The sequence below is a fragment of the Natator depressus genome, chromosome 2 (assembly GCF_965152275.1).
Source record: "Natator depressus isolate rNatDep1 chromosome 2, rNatDep2.hap1, whole genome shotgun sequence".
Classification (NCBI taxonomy): Eukaryota; Metazoa; Chordata; order Testudines; family Cheloniidae; genus Natator; species Natator depressus.
In genome coordinates, this window is record NC_134235.1 from 246,691,779 (window position 1) to 246,714,313 (window position 22,535).

The 22,535-nt window shown below is 44.0% G+C and overlaps 1 protein-coding gene across 7 annotated transcripts in view; it reads right to left on the reverse strand.

The window, feature by feature from the left end:
- The window catches only part of DPP6 (dipeptidyl peptidase like 6), a 783,294-nt gene that overhangs the window by 177,462 nt on the left and 583,297 nt on the right, over positions 1-22,535 (reverse strand). For all 7 annotated transcript variants that reach the window (XM_074946297.1, XM_074946290.1, XM_074946293.1 and 4 more), the window contains one exon: positions 4,719-4,771. In XM_074946297.1, the coding sequence (XP_074802398.1) occupies positions 4,719-4,771 (53 nt within the window). The remainder of the gene's footprint in view (positions 1-4,718; positions 4,772-22,535) is intronic.

A 22,535-nucleotide genomic window follows, 5' to 3' on the forward strand; every position in this document is an offset into this window, starting at 1 on the left:
AGGCAAGTCAGTTCCTCCTCAGTTTCCCCATTTGAAAAACAGGGATAATGATACTGACCTCCTTTGTAAAGTGCTTTGAGAGCTACGGACAAAAAGCATTAGATAAGAGATGGTGATTATTCAGTGCAAGGTTCCAGTGCAGAGCCCCAGTGGAAAAGACAAAAAAAACCATACAGTCCATTAAACACTGTGTTGGTTTATTAAATAATGTAAAACAGTAACAGGCACCACACAGCAAGAGCACGAATAACATGTAATAAAACCTAACAAGAAATAGGGAGTCATATGATGTAGTTCAATACAAAAAACTTTGGCAAGTGGTTCTCAAGGGGAAGAGTCAAGCAGGAAGATATTTTTTCAATCTAGCTGAAGAATGCAGTGCTCATCCTGCAGACTGTACACAAATCATACATTTCTTCCATCTCAGTGGAAGATTTGTCTGCGGGGCTGGGCAGTTGGGGCCTAGCAAGGATCAATTACACTGAGTAACTCTAGTGAGCAGAATTCATGCTCCATGAGTAAACAAAAGAACAACAATCAGAAATTAACAAATAGGATTGTATTTATGTTCAGTGCCTACCACAATGCGGTCCTGGTCCAGGAATGGAGCTCATAAGTGCTATTGCAACACAAATAATAAATAAATAATAACAGGTGGCCACTGACAGCTTGGCAAGTGAAGCCATCATGTTGCACTAGAAGCTTTGCAAAAGTATTTTAAAATGCAGGTAACAAGCCATTTCCATCAGGTTCCTTGACAGCACCAGTAAGAGAAAAACAAATGTAGGATACAAAGCTGTGTCTGATGAAACCTGATAAATTTTACAAAAGTAACAAATCCACTAGATGGCACCCAAGAACAGTATGAGCTTCACTGCTCTGACACTTGATAGAAAGAAAACAGGGGTACAGGTAGTGGATGCCATGTTTCTAGCTCTGTTGAGCAGCCTTTAAAAAAAATAAAGCAAAAAACCCCCTATACTCTTGAAAATAAGAACAATTATAGACCCATAAATCAGTCCCTTCATAAAAAAACTAAAAACCTTCTTAACATCAGTGGGCCACAGAAATCTGAAGGGAAATTTGGCAAAATCTATGGGGGTTTTTATCCTGAATCTACAAAAAAATCTGTAGAAATTTGAGATAATGGGAGGGGAAGGGAAGGGTTTAAAACTCTGCAGGGATTACTTTCCCTTCTACTTCAACCTTATACTTCGTTTTTAATAAGATACTATGAGGCTTATCTTATAATGAGGCTCTGCTATCATTTATCACTCACTCTGCACAAGGGGCTCAAACCTGCTTCTCTTACTCACACAGACAAGTTGAGATACATCTCCAAAGGCACTGAAAGGAGTAAGGGTTTCCAGATCGGGACATTTCACACACTATTTGCCAGTGTCTTCACTTGATCTGTACATTATAAACTAGAGGTGGACCCAAGTCAAGCTCCCAACCGGAACTTGGGGAAAGTTCAAATCTAAAGCCAAACTTTGGTGGCTCGGATCCATCTCTGTTGCAATCATAACCAGGATCTGCAGGAAACCAGCAAAAAAATCAGTAATTTCCCTTAAAAAAAGCAATTTATGGAGAGAATTGAATTAAATTAATGTCATGTTCTTTAAAAGTGGTGACACTAATTGGCTCCCTTATTAGGAAATCCCAGCAGAGGCAGCAAGGGCTGAATGAGCATGAAGGCTGAACTACCTACTCCTCTCATTATGAAAGGTCAGAGCTGCGGGCGAGGAAGGTGGGTGAGACAGTTCAGGGAAACTTACACTGGCACAGCCCATGGGGTATACGTTCTGTGGAATTCACATTTAGACACAGAAGGACTGAGATGGGCTGGGGTCACAGCTAATGTGGCCACCTAGGCTCAAGCTGTGGCCACTGGCTTGGAAGCATGAGCAGGCCCCAAGCCCCCCAGCTGGCAGCACATACTAACAGAGTACATAGGCTGCCTCGTTTTGCAGCAGAAGTAGGGTGCACTGCACCTGACAGGGCTTTGGGAGAAGGACATGAGAGTGTCCTGGGACAGGATTTGGGGCTGAGCAGCTTTCTGGGAGAGTTGTCATTTTTACTGTCTGCAAGCTGAGGTAAATGGTTCCCTCCATTTGATTATTTAAGGCTGGTGGCTAGTGACATTAATTTGTTTGCATATTGGTACTAAATCTGCTGGGTGGTTATTGTAAGTTTAATTGCTGTCAAGGCGCTCAAAGTGTTTACAAGAGCTTTGTTCAGGAATGTCAAATCTAAAGAAATACAATAAAATAAATACTCTGCTCTAAGGCAGGTGTGTGTGTGTCTCTACTAGGTCAACAGCCTCCCCTCCCCACTCCCACCCGGTGTGATGCGAGAGTTTTGTTCTCTAAATGAAAGCACTGCTTTTGAGTTGTGCATCAACTTTCCTTGCCCACTATCACACCACTCAGTTGGGACCACCCTTTTAACTATATCCACTAGAATTTCCTACATCATATGCAAAATTCCAAATATATTTCTAGAAGATTATAAATTCCCCTTCAGTAGCCCTCTTCAAGGGATGCATTTACAATGTACTTATTGCACTATCGCATCATGCAACATTACCCACTGGGGAAAAAGTGAGCTGTAGCTCACGAAAGCTTATGCTCAAATAAATTTGTTAGTCTAAGGTGCCACAAGTCCTCCTTTTCTTTTTGCGAATACAGACTAACATAGCTGGTACTCTGAAACAACTTGCTAGTTGCTCTACAATACAGATAAAAATGTGAGCTTGCGAGATCTACATATACTTACACAACCCGATCACACTATGTGATCAACACATTTCATAACATCAAACAGAGCAATCCTACCAATTCTCTCCATTAAAATATCTTCCTGCTCTACCAACACATCATACTGTGAGAAAACAGACAGGACTCTGACGTAACTCAGTGCCTCCTGGCACTATATTCCTTTCAGAATCTTCACTTCACACTGAATGAATAAATGAAATCAAAAGTATTCATCCAACAGCATGGTTCCATTACAGAACAAAATAAAGATTCAATATGAGATGTAAATTTGGTGGGGTGGATGATGAACGATTCTGTGGTAGTAGGGAACTGCCTGGATTCCTAAATTGCTAATTTAGAGAGTTTCTAACATTTGGGGATTTTTTAAAATATATATATGTGCAGAAATCAGAATTTCTGTAAAGAAAGCAAAGTGATGTTTCTTGGCTGTTAACGGGACACCACTGAAAGAAATTCTCTATGTGAACTCTTTTTTAACTAAGTGGGGGCATATACTGAGATATCTCCTTGACACAACATCTGCACATTACCAGCGTTGTAAGAAACTCAACATGATGTCTGTTTGTCAGACTGAGGTCTAAATCATACTCTGAAGTTAGGAATTTATTTTCAAACCTAAAATCAGAGAGACCTTTAACAGGAAAACTACGCTCCAGCTTTTTAAGTTATTTAGGTGTTGCTGCACTCAGCATCACAACATCTAATTGATTTAGGAGCCTAAATCTCATTTTCAAAAGGCATCTAGGAGTCTACACTGCACTGGCAGTCAATGGGATTTAGACTGCTGAGTACCTAGATCCCTTTTGAAAATGATATTTAAGCTCCTAAATCGTTTAGGCATTGCCATGCTGAGCACAGCAACATCTAAATACCTTTAAAAATTTGTGCCGACATGACTAAATTCTTTCATGCTTGAATTTTTATAAAAAGTATTATATTAATAATTGCTTTCCAAGAGATCATTATAAATACTTTGTATTTCTACTTTCCTGTACATATAAAAATATGGTAGGATAAACATACTGAAAAATGTAAAACCAAATTTTTGGGCCACATTTTGATATCCACCTCCTTGTGGTTGGTGGTAACTTATTCATCGAATACCCACTGACTTCAGTGGGGCTTCACGTGGAGAAAGGTACTATAGAATATTGCAATCCAGCACTTTATAAAAAGGTATGTAACATCTCTTCTCCTCCTCCCATTTTGTCTACTTAGGCCCTTATCCTGCCAAACTTTATGCACAACTGTTCACAGGATCCTGATTCAACAAAGCACTTACACACACACTTAATTTCATGCAGATGCTTAAGCTCAATTGAAATAAAAAATCCCATTGAAGTCAGTGGGACTTAAGCAATTGCTTAAGTGCCTTGCTAGATAAGAGCCATGTGTAGTGTCATTGACTTCACTGAAACTACTCAGGAGCATAACAAAAGGCACACTTGCAAGTCTTTACAGGAGCTGACTTTTAGGTATGAGAAATGCTTACCACCTGTTTGGACACTCTCTATAGGAATAATAAACCGGTGAAAGAATACAGTGAATAGCAAACTAGAGCTTTAGTTTGAGAATTGCACTTACAATATTCTAATAACAGCAAAGGACAGGTCTATTGTATCTCCCCATTTTTGCTGGTAAAAATTTGCACATGTGACTAGTAGCTAGTGTGATATTCAGAGTACACAAATTTATGTTCACTTCCCAGTTTTTAGCTATTTATACTACATTCCAGCCAACAGCATGAAAACTAGGCCCTCTCCCGGAAGTGGACTACTTTTGTTTCTTTCAGGTTACGTTCTGTTCTACAACACACAGTGCAGTGGATGCTAGACTGCTGCACAGAATTGTCATTGGCAAATCATTAGTTGTATCTTGCATTACTTTGTAGAATTTTAAATTGCTGTGTTTTAAAATGAAGACTGAATTATTGCTTACCCAAAAGGTATTTTGCTGAGGACATAATATGCCGTAAACGAATGCTGATACACCTGCAAAATGAAATTTAAAAGAAAACAAGATTAGTAATGTAATCTATGTTAACGGGGCTCATATCAATGCAAAGTCTAGCATTTTATGGCAAGGGAGCTGTTATGAATACTTTGTAATCTGTACTGGAAAGGAACGATAAATTAATTCACCTAATGGTGATGTGTGATATTCATCTCACACCTTGTTAAAATGTTTGGCAAACTGTATCCATCCAGATGCTCTGTGTCATTGCCATGGCTACCAGGTCTTTGATTAAGGTAGGGGCAGATGCTCCCAGCAATGGCTAAATATAGAACAATCCTTAATGAGGACACCTTGGTCAGTTGGAGACAGGCGACATGGTTATAACAAGACACAACAGGGATATGGTATGTACTGCAACACCCTTTCGTAGCCATCAGAGGAAAGCTGGCTGATTTTGGGCTCAGCAATGACTTAAGGTCTGTTTGACCCTGAGAGAGGCTGAATAGCATCTTCAACTTTCACTGACTTTTCTGGGAGGTGAGGGCACTCCTCACCTCACAGGATTAGGCCCTTTGAGAAGGGAAAATTTACTACTTGTTTTAATGGTTTAAAACTTGGTGGACGGATTTTCAGTGTGAATTGATTTGTCCCGGGGATTTCTGATTGCTCAGTGGGAGGAATGGGCGCTCAGCACCTGTGAAAGTCAGGCTGCTAATGTGGGTATGTAAATATAGATTTAGGTATCTGACTTTAGGCATCCATGCTTTCAAACTCTGGTCTTTTGCTTTAACTTAAAACACATTAAAAAGTCAACATTTACCCACATAGACCACTCCATGGCATCTGGGATATCACTCTGATTTCAATGCTAGTTTATGTGGCCCCCACCTTTGCTCATAAAGCACTCAAACTTTGTCATAGATTGAGGGCCTCTTGAATAGTAGTCCTGTATACATACACAACATCACTGTACTCTTTCCAGGAGTTACCTATTAACTTGTACAAAATATTCTGACTATTCCCACAGACCAACAGATATCCTAAAGGGTGACAGAAACCTTAATGTGACCATAACACAGACCTATTACCATTCTCACACACTAACTAAAATCTGTTTGATTGTGATGCCACAGCCAGGCCACAGAATACAAGACGATGCTATAGAATTGAGGAGAAGCAACTGCAGAAATTAGTTTAAAAACTGGCTGCAGTATCTAGCTGCTTCCCTTCCTTCTTTATCCTGCTCCTTGTTTTGTTCACATTGTAGACACTGATTAATGTGACACAGTCAGGAGGGTTAGGGTGAAAGTGTAGGTTTCATTATATAAATTACAAAATAGTCAAACAATAATAATAGAAGAGCTTTGTGAAATTTTTAAAAATGAAAGTGTGAGGGCCAATATCTTGCTTAACCCAACAGGAATTGAACTAGAGACCTCCAGAGATGATATCAGCATTTGCTACAGCTTGAGCTAGCCTGATGCACAAGGCTTCAGCAGACCCACCTCTTGTGGATTGGGCAGAGAGGGAAACCTAATACACGCTGATTACTGGGTTACCAAACACAGACGCTCCTTTGTGGCAATTGCAACCCAAACATTGCAGCCTTGTGCCAGTGCATGAAAGCCAGTGAATGAAAGGGGGAAGCAGCTATCAGGGTGTAGGGGGAGCTGTCTCCCAAAAGCTGGAGGTATGACACCGGAACAATATCTAATTGGTTATAGATGGCAATCTGCACCTTTTGTCTCTATTCATTCATTCCTTTACAGACACAAACTCCTTCAGAGAGCATCACAAAATCACATCCTATTAATGTGTGTTAGGATTCTGAGTCTCTGATTTACTTGATAGATATGCAAAACCACTTGTAGCTTAGACAACTACCTCGTGACTACACACCTGAGAAGGCTCAGGAATGCAAATGACTTTGCTGCAGTTTCGCATTTATTTATGCTGAACATGTCCCCTCCACCCCTCTGAGATGGTGCAATGCTAATTAGTGTTGTATTTCCCTCCCAGCCCTTAATTCCATTAAGTTTGCTGAGGTCTCCTCAGAGGTCACAAAGTGTAAACTTGGAGAGCTGCAGTGTGAATCTGAAGGTAGCATAGGTCCCTAGGTTTTACTTTAGTGTTACTGAAGTTATAAAGCTGTTCTGATTCCCCAAAGGGAAAGAATGGGAATAGCAAATCCTGAATACAAAGGAGAAACACTGCATGGAGCTATACAGTAAAATCTTGGCACAGCTAAGCTAGAAACCATTTCGGAAATGTCCTATAAGATTTTTCATGTGAAGTCAGACCAAACTGTCCTCAGAATAATTCCCTTTATACCTGTATTTAAAACTACCAGGGTCCATAAATACTGAGCACTGTTCATCTTTAAAATGCCTCGGAACCACTAAATATTCCTCCAAAGCCTCTAGGAAGGGGGAAAAATGGGGAAGACAGGTTAAGTTCAGGACTAGAACATGACTCTCTTGCTTATTAACAGAGGCAGGTTTTCAAACAGGACAGGACTATCCCACGTATCTGAAGACAGTTGAAGTACCAGTATGAACACTGTCAGGCTCACACAAAGGAGAAGGAGAGGAGATGACAAATGGAGTGGGCAGGCAAACAGATAGGGCAACTGCTGGGAAAGGCATTGGTTAGTGCTTTTTCCTGTGGTTACTATAGATTACAGGCAGCCATGTTAGAAGGCACAACACCACAGCAATTAGCAGAGTCTGAGGCACAGAGGTTGTTAAGTGCAGGAGACACAGAGATTGAGAGGGTAAACTGGATGGGGTGGGGAAAATGGGAGTGGAAGGGAGCTCATACTGGAGCAGCAGAAAGGGAAGAGCCTGTGCCTTGCAGAGGGTGGCCAAACTTGCTCCGTCCTTTGAGGACGGCTTTATTATCTGATCATCATCACACACCCGCTCAGGTCTGGGACCAACCCTTACAGATGCACACAGGATCATCTTTCATTAAAGAGAGAGACCAATCTCTCTCTGTTTTATGAGTCTATCATGTTACATTGGCTTTATCTGTGGTGTGCTGTCTCCTAAGGGGACTCGCCATGACTTGTCACTCATGGCAGCAACCGTTGCTCATGTGAGCCATCCCACTGAATCCCCGATATCAAAGGACTAGTTATGAGAATAAAGTTTGCAGGAACAGGTCCTAGCTGTGCTACTTCACCTCTTATCCTTAATAGACCATGGGCCGCAATGGCTCTGGTTACTCCCACTGTCCCATACATGCTGAGATTACACACGGGTAGACATATTCCTAAAATAGAAAGGGATGCAAAAGAGACCTCGATGCAATATGAAATAGCTGGATCTTTCTTTGGTATGAGAATCAGAACTAAATTAGTCCAAAGTCCTGGGAGAATGGCTAGAGTTATCTAATATCTCTATGGAAATTTCTGTTGACTTCTGATGGAATTTGGAGCAATTTTCTTATTTACCTGCCGAAATGTCCCCCAAAGGGCAAAACATCGGACAGAGCGACCTGGAATCAAAGACTCAGGCTTTGTGGCTGGCAAACTCTTCAAAGTTATTTTCTATGTGTTTGAGTTACATGTTCCAATAAATGAACAACTGAAGAATTTCTGATGATAAGTATCGGACTTTCCTAACAGCATGGACACGAGGGAACCCTTTCCCCTCCTGTGGTCAGTTCACTTCTCCATTCACACAGGTTGGCTAAACTTTGACTTAGAGGGACAATATGGTTTAATGAGGTGAGTGATAAAGGGAGAGCCAGGAATTCATTAGTTTTAATCCCAGCTGTGCCAAAGACTCACTTGGTGGTAAGTCATGAAATCTCTCAGTCTCTCATGTTCTGCACCAATACAAGGAGAAGAGGGGAAGAGGGAAGATAATGCTACTTATCTGCTTCCCTGGGGCATTGCAGGAGTTGCACAGCTTTGGAGCTCTCAGCCCTGATCCTTGCCTAAACCCAAGCAGCTTGCAGCACAACCAAGGATAGGGGTGTGTGAAAAAGGCTTGGTTTGAAGCAACCTCTTTTTACTCCCCAGATCCTAGGCTGGATATGTGCCAGGCCATTTCCCAAGTGTAAATTAGAGCAAAATTAGGGCTGCTCTACATTACATCTGCTACCAATGGGCCCAAGGAGGATCAGGTCACAGAAAATCCTCAGCCATGTTCCCTATGCCAGCTGCAGGTGGCACAGAAGTCACTGTGCCAAACCTATGCCATCAGAGGATCTCCCTCCATTGGGCTGATCGTCCTACAATCAGCTACATAGGTCTTTTCCACTTCTCATCCACATTATCCACAGCAACAGTCGCACGTCTTCTTCGTAATGGTACCAAATGACAAGACAGATTCAGTACCTAAGAGCCTAAAAGGCAATTATTTTATCTAAAATTCAGAGACATACAGATTTGACTACACTCTGCCCTGAAACCATTGACTTCATTTCATACCTTCATCCACCCAGGCGTAGAACTTCCAGCACCTTCCAGCCCCTAGCACTGAGGAATAAGGTAGTGTGTCTATAATGTCTCCATAGAAGCTCTGGGCCAGCAAAGCACTTGAGCATGTACTGTTGAAGTACATGAGTAGCTCCATGGATTTGACCCCACCTATTCATTGTCAGTGCTTAAAGTTAAGTGCTTGTTTAAGTGAGGTGTTGTACTGGGGAGCCCATAGCCCTTGCTCCTGCCCCAAAACTCATCACAGCTCCAGCAGCATCTGATAGTGCTCCAAGGGTCAGAAGGATGGCATGACTCTCTTTTCCTCCCAAACTCTGGCACAGATAGCTGATCTCCCCCTACCCCTGTGCTTCACAGTCAGGTCATAGCTGCCCCTAACATGGGTGTGTTTCCACTCTTCCTATCGTCCAGTAGAGCCACACACAGCCAGCCAGAATCTGGCTATAAAACGGTTGTTTCCTTTCCTATCATCACTGATTTTAAAGGTTTCCTAACCTTCTTTAAAAATGTCACTAGAAGATTTTAGATTCGGCATCATACAATTATATCCCAAAGAGAAACATAAAGAGAAAGGAAACCAAATTAAGAGATCAGACCACCTCCCGGAAAGGAAATGGTTAGAAGAGAAGGACAGAAGACTGATCTATTTTCCGATATCTCTGCTGCCATGCAAGTGATTTACTTTTACAGATGGAAGAGTAATCAAATTTCAGAGAAAAATGAATCACTAATTAGAAATATTCAGAAACAAAACAGAAACAGAGTAGCTGAGGATCAGAAAATGTCTTAGACGCTAAGGCTCCAGGGTATGCGAAATATCTGCCCACGAGAAAAACACGGAGCACAAACTGAAAGGATTGAGACTCAAAGCTGAAAACATAATTATCACCTTATAAATTGAAAAATTACTTAAGAATGTCATTGGGCCAGTTTAAAAAAGGGAAATCAACGGGGTGGTAACTCACCAAATCCTGCTCAAATATGAAGTTCACTAGGGTCCTCCAAGGGCAATCAATTACCTTACTCTTGCACCACTGGTCATTGAACTCAGAAGTCCAATTTATTGGCAGTTCACAAGAGGAAAAACATTTTAGAACAGGGACGGGCAAACTTTTCGGCCTGAAAGCCACATCGGGTTTTGGAAATTGTATGGAGGGCCGGTTAGGGAAGGCTGTGCCTCCGCCCCCTATCCATCCTCCCCCTTGCTTCTCACCCCCTGACACCTCCCCCCGGGACTCTGGCCCCATCCAACCCCCCCGTTCCATGACGGCCACCCCAGGACCCCTGCCCCATCTACCCCCACCCTGCTCCCTGTCCCCTGACCACCCCCGGAACCCCTGACCCTGATGCCCCCCACCGCCCCATCCAACCCCCCCTCCTTCCTGACTGCCCCCCCCGGGACCCCACCCCCATCCAACCCCCCCCCGTTCCCCACCCTCTGACTGCCCCAACCACATCCACCCTCCCCACCCCCTAACCACCACCCCAAACTCCCCTACCCTCTATCGACACCCCCCCCCCTTACCGCGCAGCACAGAGCAACGGTGGCTGGCGGCGCTACAGCTGCGCCACCCAGAGCGTTGCACCGGTGTAGTGTAGTAAATTGCTCTCCATAACTGCTGCCAGTAGCACATTCCTACGCGGAGCAGTTTACTACACTACACCAGCAACAAGGTGCACTGAGGCTGCAGGGGAGGGGGAACAGCAGGGGAGGGGCCGGGGGGGCTAGCCTCCCTGGCCGGGAGCACAGGGGCTGGGCAGGATGGTCCCGCGGGCCGTAGTTTGCCCACCTCTGCTCTGAATCCTCACTGGACTCAAAACTATTCTTGTAATCGTCTGTCCCTTTTCCTCTCAAATGAGAAAAGCAGTACAAATAAAGCTCAGATGGTGTGTGAAACTGGAGCTGCTAGATCTGCCAGCAAAGTCCTCCGTTAATATCTCTAACAATGTGGTTTGTCAGCAGAAGATTTATATAGGTCATTTTTCCTATCTTCACTGCAATTGTGCAATGCAGAAATGAATATATCAGTGTCAGACCAAACACATGAGGCTGTGGCACTTTAAGAGAGTTAACTATTAATACCACTTCAGAGTGGACCTGACAGCCTGGCAACAGTAACCCACACTGTGATGCAGGAGACTCAGGATAAAAGAGGCCTTGGGACATTTCACTCTTTAGGCCTGTGGAATATAACTAGGCTCTGACGCTGACAAACTAAGAGTAACAAGAAGGAGAAAAACAAGATCATGAGTGGAACACAGTGACAGCATATTTCTCTGCTATACTAAGGGACAGGTGGGGGTGCAAGGGACCTGCTTGGTTATCTACTAAAGGGATCAACAGGAGAACTGTGTTCAGAGAGGAAATAAGATCCAGGTGTTAGTGGTAGGCTGTGTTACACATTATTAAGACTGCCTCCGTATAGCGTGCATTATGCATGCTAAAACAGATGACCCATAGTAAGAGCCTGTTCACTTTTCTATTGTCACATCCGTTCCTGAGTCAATCACTAAGAAGTAATACTGGGTTGTTACTTCCTGGTGGTTTAAATCTTCCTGCACTGAAAAGACTAATTGTCAGATTAAACAAGTCATCACAGTTCCTCTTCGTTAAATTCTTTAAAGAATTGGAACAAATCAATGCACCCCACTGGGTAATATTTCAGTATTTTTATACCAGGATAACACAAAAGGCTAAATTTTCATTGTATGATTAATTATATTCTAAACCACCCTGTGAGCCCATTGATTTTAATGGGACTTCTATGGGCTGAGATTAGTCAGTTCATAATTTGGAACATTTTTCTGTTTACTAACCAAACGTGAATGAAGTCCTATTTCCGTACTGGCTACTGTATGTTACTTCATAGGCAGGAAAGATCCACTTTTGTTAACTGGACACTGTAACCATGGCAACGTTCTGCTAAACTTTTAACCTTTTCAAACACATAAAATGCAATTACATTTTTCTTCTTGCTTTTATATATGAATGACTTATAACACTAGGAGCAACCTCCAGCTGAGGCATTTCCTACTGTTTTGGAGATGGCTCTCAGCTTCTCCTTTAGGTGGCGACAGATTGTGAGGTAATGCTCTTCCCACCTATCATTATTATCGGATCAAAGCACCATCACCATTTTATCGCTAACAAGAGTTCCATAAGAACCTTGTTTCCTGCAGAATCCAGTTCAACTATGTAAATATCTACATCTTCGACAGTCACTGCAATCCAAGAATGTGGAATCCATGCAGTTATACCTGTGTCCTAAACTCAGGGAAGCTCTGCTATTTGCAAGGAGAGAGAGCCAACGGATAACTTCATGTAATTGGAGGCTTTCTTTCCACCTCTCTAATCTTTCGTATTTATCACGGTGCCTCTCTGATGTGTCACCTTTCCTTCTGTGGCAGAGGATTCTGCTTTTTCTCTGCACCTGTGACAGGGGTGTACAAACACCACACTGAGCAACAAGGGGTTAAGGAAGTACTCTGGGCTCACCGGTAGGAAATATGCCAACTAGAGAAGGAATTAAAAGGCAGGGGAGAAGCTCATTTGAGGACAGACCAGGGAAGAGGGCAGACCAGGGGAGAGAGCAGACCGGCTACTGGCATCTCCAGAAGAGACGAGCTGAGGGAAGACAGAATCTCTCCCTAAACAACTGCCCAAAGAGCCCTCCACGGGGGAAGGGAGGGCCTGCTGCAGAGACAGCCTGAGGGGAATATAAACTCTGGACTTGATTGAGCCCCTTCATTTTCTGTTTGCACTACCCCAGTGGGGGGAAAGGCCTTGGACTGAGCTGGCCCAAGAGGCTGGGCCATACCACAGGAGGAGGCGGTCGTTATCCGAGAGCAAAAGGAGAATGACCTGCTCTACACAGCCACCAGAAGGTGCCTTGGGCTGAACAGATAAGCCTCACCTGCCTTACCCCAGATGGCAACCTTGGGACAACAGCAGGGAGGTGGGTAGGAAGTGTGCTCGAGGGGGCCACCTTAAGCATCCTCAACTGTCAGACCGCTGATAGCCCTCAAAGGGCCCTGGGTCAGAGCCTGGCGGAGTGGGAGGCCCAGGCTCCCCTACCAACAACCCCTCTGCACATCAGGACTAAGCCCTGACCACTAGGAAGCACTTCCCTACCAACCTATCCCAAGCGAGAGCCATCAGATAATCCTATTTGCTTTCTTCCTTCCCAAGTAATATATCCCTAACTATGGTGCTATGAACTGTGTGTGTCTGCCTGTCATCCCATTCCTCAAGCAACGCTGCACATTCTTTGCAGCTATCCTAAATTAAGAAGACCATAATCAAGGTCAGGCACCTCTTGTGTCTCGGCTCACTTGACAGTCAAATAAACAGACACGACTGTTAAACGCATTATTTGGCAGGGAGATCTCCCCATGTCCCACTGCACAGTACTCACATGGCTAAACAAAAGGATAAACACATGTAATGTACCCACTGCTACAAAGAAAGCCTACCGTGAACTTCCTATAGAAGGATATAGAGGTGAGCAGAGCCTCTGACAGAGCAGGAATGGTAGAAGTGGGCTTGGTACTTAGCTGCGGTTGTCTCTCTGGAACTGATGGACAGACAAAGCATTCTGGCACTGAGGATCTTTGCTATTCTCTCCATATTCTCTGGAAACTGACTTGACTTATTTTGGGACCACATATATTAGTTACAGTGACACTAATATCTACTTACAGGTGTAGGCCAAATTGTGGCCTGTCCTGTGCACCCACACAGGGAAGTGAGGGAGCATAAACTCCCCTCCTTTATCCTTACTCCCTTGCACCAGCTACTCATACCTCAGGTAGCAGTAGAGGGGACAGCAACCGCTGAGGGGCTTCTAGGTCACCTCCCATACACATGGAGAGGGAGGGCAGCAAATGATACTTAAAAAGTGTTTGTACTGGGGTTGAGAGAAGGAAATGTATCCAAGTCCACTCAAACCAGTCTGCTTAAGACTGCAGACCTGAATCCTAACATCAGCAGAAGATTAAGGATGGATCCTAGTTTCTGGGCTAGGCAGCGGAAAGGGCCCAACCAAACACTGAGTCAGGGACAAACTAAGGGTTAGATTCTGATCTCATTTACACCAGTGTAAACATGGAGCAACTCCACTGACATCACTGGAGAGACTCCAGGTTTATGCTAGCTTAACAGATCAGAGATTGCCTAGGGAGCCTGCCAAGCACTGGGAAGAAAGAAGAGTTTTTTGAAGGAAGTGGAATAGAAAGGAATGGTCTGTGCATGGGATGGAGCCTGGGAGGAAGAGAAAGGAGAGGTGGAACAGCAGGAAGAGTCTGTGCAAGGGGCTGATTCTTTTTGTATGGTGGGGCTGACGTAGTCTTAGACCAAACATTCTGAGTTTGTACAACACAGTACTGGAACATTGCAACATCAGCCTAAAACAGCCCTCACTTTGTGAGCCCATCCTCAGAGCATGGACAGTGGAGACGGGTGGCTCCTTCTCGTCACACAACAGCAGAGGGCTCATGACACTATTCAACTAGCCGATCCAGAAATGCCCAGCTCTTCTCTGCTACCCACACGGTGGGTCTGGTCCCTTGGAGCACAAACACTTCCAGAGTGATGTGGCATCATGATGTGAAAAAACATCTGTGCCATAGGGTACTTGGTCCAGGTACATTTTAGGCTTTTGTGGCTAGAACTCAAACCTATTGTAATAAATCTACATGCTGCAAGCAACTGACAAAATCACTATGCAGATCTCACATGCAGAGGCTGCTGGGAGCAGAACCCTGGTTCCTCAGCTCCAAAATAAAATGCCTCTAAACCAGCTAAGCTAAAAGAATACTCCATTAGCTGGCAGCTCCAGCTCTAGTATGTAAAGTGCTAACCAGTAAAATAAAGTGTTTTAGCCAGACTAATGTGGATAGACTCTAGTACTGTAAGATAATAATGCTAGTTAATGTTGTACAAACTGAACTATCTAGAGCATAACTAGCTAGTGCATCTGAGAGTCTGTTGAGGGACAGTTTGTCAGTTTGACTGCGTGCTTGATTGTTTGAAAAGTGTGAATTGGGAGTGCTTTGTTCCAGGTGAGCCTTGAGTGGGCCTGACTGTTATAAAAAGCCAGTCAACTGCGAACCAGCTGAGCGGCGAACAGAGGGAGTTCGCCTGGGGAGAGCCCACTGAGGCTTTCATCTTGCAGGCTTCTCTGAGCGCCTGAGGAAGTTCTCAGAAGGAAGGTAATATGGATGGGGAGCGTTCAGCTGTTGTTACCTGCACAGGATGTGCCATGTTTGTCCTTCTTCCACAGGACAGAAGCGAAAAAGTGCAAGCTGGTCTCCATATTGGAAGAGAAGGTTCAAGGTCTGGAGAAACAAGTATCGACCCTGCGTTGCATAAGAGAAACTGAAGATTTCCTGGACAGACATTAGGATATGCTTCTACAGACACAACATTCTGAAGAGTCAGAGCAGGCTGCGCAGCGGGGACAGAAGGATGCTGAAGAAATTTGGCAGTATGTGACCTCCAGAAAAAGAAAGGGGAGCGTCCATACAAACAATGCAGATACAGGTAAGCAAATGTTTTCATGTTCTCTCCACAGGTACTAATGCGGAGAGTGGACTAGATGATACATCTGAGGGAAGGGAGCAGAAGGAGACTCCGCCAATTGGAAGGCATGAGATGCACTGTCCTAGGGATTCGGGTTCCACTACCACCACTCCCAAGAGAAGGAGGCGGCTGGTGGTGGTTGGGGACTTGCTCCTCAGGGTGACTGAGTCATCTATCTGCTGCCCCAACCGGGAAAACCGAGAAGTCTTCTGCTTTCCAGGAGCTAGGATTCACGATGTGACAGAGAGACTGCCGAGATGCATCAAGCCCTCGGATTGCTACCCCTTCCTGCTTCTCCACATGGGCACCAATGATACTGCCAAGAATGACCTTGAGCGGATCACTGCAGACTACGTGGCTCTCAGAAGAAGGATAAAGTGAGGCGCAAGTGGTGTTCTCGTCCATCCTCCCTGTGGAAGGAAAAGGCCTGGGTAGAGTCCGTCGAATCGTGGAAGTCAACAAATGGCTATGCAGGTGGTGTCGGAGAGAAGGCTTTGCATTCTTTGACCATGGAATGGTGTTCCAAGAAGGAGGAGTGCTAGGCAGAGACGGGCTCCACCTAACAAAGAGAGGGAACAGCATCTTCACAAGCAGGCTGGCTAACCTAGTGAGGAGGGCTTTAAACTAGGTTCACCGGGGGAAGGAGACCAAAGCCCTGAGGTAAGTGGAGACGTGGGATACCAGGAGGAAGCACGAGCAGGAGAGCGTGAGAGGGGAGAGCTCCTGCCTATTACTGAGAAAGCGGGAGGATCAGTGAGTTATCTTAAGTGCCTATACACAAATGCACGAAGCCTGGGAAACAAGCAGGGAGAACTGGAAGTCCTGGCACAGTCAAGGAATTATGATGTGATTGGAATAACAGAGACTTGGTGGGATAACTCACATGACTGGAGTACTATCATGGATGGATATAAACTGTTCGGGAAGGACAGGCAGGGCAGAAAAGGTGGGGGAGTTGCACTGAATGTAAGAGAGCAGTATGACTGCTCAGAGCTCAAGTATGAAACTGCAGAAAAACCTGAGAGTATCTGGTTTAAGTTTAGAAGTGTGAGCAACAAGGGTCCTGTCATGGTGGGAGTCTGCTATAGATCACCGGACCAGGGGGATGAGGTGGACAAGGCTTTCTTCCGGCAACTAATGGAAGTTACTAGATCACAGGCCCTGGTTCTCATGGGAGACTTCAATCACCCTGATATCTGCTGGGAGAGCAATACAGCGGTGCACAGACAATCCAAGAAGTTTTTGGAAAGTGTAGGGGACAATTTCCTGGTGCAAGTGCTGGAGGAACCAACTTGGGGCAGAGCTCTTCTTGACCTGCTGCTCACAAACTGGGAAGAATTAGTAGGGGAACCAAAAGTGAATGGGAACCTGGGAGGCAGTGACCATGAGATGGTCGAGTTCAGGATCCTGATACAAGGAAGAAAGGAGAGCAGCAGAATACGGACCATGGACTTCAGAAAAGCAGACTTTGACTCCCTCAGGGAACAGAGGGGCAGGATCCCCTGGGAGAATAACATGAGGGGGAAAGGAGTCCAGGAGAGCTGGCTGTATTTTAAAGAATCCTTATTGAGGTTAAAGGGACAAACCATCCCAATGTCTAGAAAGAATAGTAAATATGGCAGGCGATCAGCTTGGCTTAACAGTGAAATCCTTGCTGATCTTGAACACAAAAAAGAAGCTTACAAGAAGTGGAAGATTGGACAAATGACCAGGGAAGAGTATAAAAATATTGCTCAGGCATGCAGAAGTGAAATCAGGAAGGCCAAATCACACCTGGAGTTGCAGCTAGCAAGAGATGTTAAGAGTAACAAGAAGGGTTTCTTCAGGTATGTTAGCAACAAGAAGAAAGTCAAGGAAAGTGTGGGCCCCTTATTGAATGAGGGAGGCAACCTAGTGACAGAGGATGTGGAAAAAGCTAATGTACTCAATGCTTTTTTTGCCTCTGTCTTCACGAAGAAGGTCAGCTCCCAGACTACTGCACTGGGCAGTACAGCATAGGGAAGAGGTGACCAGCCCTCTGTGGAGAAAGAAGTGGTTCGGGACTATTTAGAAAAGCTCGACGAGCAAAAATCCATGGGGCCGGATGCGCTGCACCCGAGAGTGCTAAAGGAGTTGGCGGATGTGATTGCACAGCTATTGGCCATTATCTTTGAAAACTCATGGTGATCGGGGGAGGATCCGGACGACTGGAAAAAAGGCTAATGTAGTGTCCATCTTTAAAAAAGGGAAGAAGGAGGATCCGGCGAACTATAGGCTAGTCAGCCTGACCTCAGTCCCTGGAAAAATCATGGAGCAGGTCCTCAAGGAATCAATTCTGAAGCACTTAGAGGAGAGGAAAGTGATCAGGAACAGTCAGTATGGATTCACCAAGGGAAAGTCATGCCTGACAAATCTATTTGCCTTCTATGATGAGATAACTGGCTCTGTGGATGAGGGGAAAGTAGTGGATGTGTTATTCCTTGACTTTAGCAAAGCTTTTGATAGGTCTCCCACAGTATTCTTGCTAGTAAGTTAAAGAAGTATAGGCTGGATAAATGGACTATCAGGTGGATAGAAAGCTGGCTAGATCGTCAGGCTCAATGGGTAGTGATCAATGGCTCCATGTTTAGTTGGCGGCTGGTTTCAAGCGCCTTGGGAGTGCCCCAAGGGTTGGTCCTGGGGCCGGTTTTGTTCAATATCTTCATTAATGATCTGGAGGATGGCGTGGACTGCACCCTCAGCAAGTTTGCAGATGACACTAAACTGGGAGGAGTGGTAGATACGCTGGAGGGCAGGGATAGGATACAGAGGGCCCTACACAAATTAGAGGATTGGGCCAAAAGAAATCTGATGAAGTTCAACAAGGACAAGTGCAGAGTCCTGCTCTTAGGATGGAAGTATCCCATGCACCACTACAGACTAGGGACCAAATGGCTAGGCAGCAGTTCTGCAGAAAAGGACCTAGGGGTTACAGTGGACAAGAAGCTGGATATGAGTCAGTGTGCCCTTGTTGCCAAGGAGGCTAATGGCATTTTGGGATGTATAAGTAGGGGCATTGCCAGCATAGTGTGGGATTTGATCATTCCCCTCTATTTGACATTGGTGAGGCCTCATCTGGAGTACTGTGTCCAGTTTTGGACCCCACGCTACAAGAAGGATGTGGAAAAATTGGAAAGAGTCCAGCGGAGGTCAACAAAAATGATTAGGGGGCTGGAGCACATGACTTATGAGGAGAGGCTGAGGGAACTGGGATGGTTTAGTCTGTGGAAGAGCAGAATGAGGGGGGATTTGATAGCTGCTTTCAACTACCTGAAAGGGGGTTCCAAAGAGGATGGATCTAGACTGTTCTCAGTGGTGGCAGATGACAGAACGAGGAGTAATGGTCTCAAGTTGCAGTGGGGGAGGTTCAGGTTGGATATTAGGAAAAACTTTTTCACTCGGAGGGTGGTGAAGCACTGGAATGTGTTACCTAGGGAGGTGGTGGAATCTCCTTCCTTAGATATTTTTAAGGTCAGGCTTGACAAAGCCCTGGCTGGGATGATTTAGTTGAGGATTGGTCCTGCTTTGAGCAGGGGTTTGGACTAGATGACCTCCTGAGGTCCCTTCCAACCCTGATATTCTATGATTCTATGATTCTAGTGCCATGCTCTGTTATTTCATAATTATACTTTTCTTTTTTAAATATTTGTTTTCAAATCCCACTTTCTGGAGTCTGATCCTGTGGATGCTGTAGGAATGGGAGCTTTCCACTGGCTTCAGGACTGACCTTTTTGTGATGCAGCGGAGGTAAAGTGGCTGGCTGCTCTTCCTTACAAATTTAGTATGGAATCAGTATGACCTACACGTATTAAACATACAGCTGGCACACCAGATCCAGCCCTCAGGAGAATGTTAATCCAATCTGCCAACTGCTGTTCTCCTCTAATACAGAGCAGGCCTGCCAAACAATACAAAAACCTTCTTTTGCTCCTGAGCCACCTGTCCTTCACAGCACATAAGTGGCACCACTGGAAATAGCAATGGCTAGCAGTGACTGAGTGACTTAGAGAAGACGTACTGTTTAATATTTTAGTGGTAAATAAATAATGGCAGCTTCAAAATACTCTTAGCATTTCCTGCCTACATTTGTATTTTGTACTTTTTATATTCCAGAGTATCTGCAATCAAGGTACTGAGAACTGACAGTGAAGTGCATGGGAATTTATGGTTCATAACCTTTTTATACATGTTTAAGCATTCACATGGCACTGACTAAACTCCCAAAGCTCTGTCCCAGCATGCAACAGGTTCAGTGTACAACCAGGCATGGATTTTCCAGGTGTGGTGTCTCTGCCTGTTATAAAATCCTGGACAGGAACTTACAAAGGATAAGGTATTCCAGAACTCTAGCTTAATCTTATTATTTTACCAGGTTATACAATATTCCTAGACACACAAAAGACTACATTAAAATGCTGTTAAGATTGAGAGTGCCTATTAGAAAGTTAAGGGTAAAAAACATTACAGGAACTTTGTAATTATCCCAAAGCCCAGCTTTACAAACGCAGGCAGTTCAGAGTTACGGTCACATGTAAAATAAATACAAACATGTAAGAAATGCACAGTTAAGGCACCCAACCAATCTTCTACCCTGCAGTGGTGTCATGCAATGTCGATACCATTATGATGAAGGCATTTTAGCATCTGTAGTCCCACATTAAATTTAAATGATTTTTAAATATGTTACTTTTTAAATACTTTTCTTCCTTTCATGACATCATGCAGGTTTTAATTATTTTAACTAATTAAATGATTTACCTGTAAACATTTCAGAAAATTAATTCTGTCCTCAAAGAGCAAGTTCTACAAGTTTATGAGGAGGACACACTGTATTTTTAATGAAAAACAAAGTGGTTGAATCCCTTTAAGTGCAAAAGAGAACTCAACCTTAATTATGGAGTTAATAGATCTTTTATGACTTATGCTCAAATAAATTGGTTAGTCTCTAAGGTGCCACAAGTACTCCTTTTCTTTTTGCGAATACAAACAAACACGGCTGCTACTCTGAAACCTATGACTACATGGTTTCTTACCTAATCCTGTAGGCTAATCCTACTCTGTATGACAGATTCTTATAGCCCTTCTGCTCTAACGTGTTCTTAGCAGAGCCACACACACGGGGTCAAATTCATGTCTGGTGTAACTTCACTGACTCCAGTGAAGTTACACTAGGAAAGAATTTAGTCCAATAAAATTCTCAAATATTTCCAAGCATACTCAAAAAAGGTAAAGTAAACCTGGATAATTTGCATAATTCTTCGAAGAATTTGGCTTCAGTCTGTTAAAATCAGATTTATTATAGTTTAAAAAAATCAATGAAGAAAACCCTATACACATGCATTTTTAAAAATTATTGCAGCGAAGTTAAATGGCCCTTGCAAAAGCCTCAGAACCATGCAGGATCAAACAGACACATAAACCTATTTAGCGCCAGATCCTATATTGACTGGTCAGTCACAAAACTCCCATTAAAAAGAAAAGGAGGACGTGTGGCACCTTAGAGACTAACAAATTTATTTGAGCATAAGCTTTCATGAGCTACAGCTCACTTCATCGGATGACATTGATGGCCCAAGACTAAGGGCCAAAGGTACATTACAAGGAGTTAACCCAGCAAATAAAGGTTTCATATTTAACAAGATAGCTGTGGTGGCGGTGGTACAAAACCAAACATTAACAAAAAATACTTTCATTCATTTCTTTAAATGGCAGAGAAACTGTTTTGCAAACCAAATGCTGCAGCACTATGCTAGTGCCATGAGAACAAAGACATGCAGCTGAGTAGTAATAGCTTAATGGAGCAAGCTCCAAATGGGTTTCAGGAGAGCTGAGTACGCCATGGATCTTGGGCAAACCATTCCCCCCCGCCCCATCCGTGCCTCGGTTTCCCCACCTGTAATACTGGGATAACGATACTGACTTCCCTTGTGAAGCAGTTTAAGGTCTACTAATAAAAAGACTACATAAGAGCTAGGTAGTAAATTTTCTGCCAAAGCAGAGGCCCCCAAATCTGCACTGGGTTTGGCTACTGCAGACCTTCAGTGGGACTCTGTATAGGTACAGGGCTCCAGGTTAGAAGATTTCAGTGCAAGATCAAGGCCTGAATGTAAAGCAGGAAGCCCTCCCAAATTAGATCTATATAATTCTTTCACTTTTAATACTCTTAGTGACTAGAGCTGGGCAAATAATTCACAGTCACATAATATCACAGTCAATTCATGTCACCTATGTCTTTCACCAACTGTCCTTGAATAGCTTGCAATTTTCTCGAGTGTATTTATAAATGCAAAATTATTCACCCAAGGTGATGTCCCCTCTCTGCAGGGAGCCAGCAGTAGGTTTATATACCACCTAGGCTTCCAAAGGGACTTAAAGGCTATTCGCAGAATAACAAGAAATATTCACAGAAATAACTCAGAGTGAAATTCACATCCTGCACAGAGGGAGAGCATACGGTCTATGCACCACTGAAGTCCTACTGGAGGCAGGACTTTAGTGGTGTATAGTTTGAGGACTGGCTCCCCGCCTGTGTTGGGGACAGCATAGGGGCTAAGGTCCACCTCTCCACCCCTAGGGGGGATGACACTGGGGCCAAGGGCATCTCCCCGTCTCAAATGGGAAATTTCACCTTGGACTATTTCTGTGACTATTTCTTCGCTCATTCATAGGCAGCTCCCTTAGATGTATTCATGATGTGGAGAACAGGATTAGGCCTTCACTGTAGAATCAAACAGGAACAAGGCTTGGTAAAGAA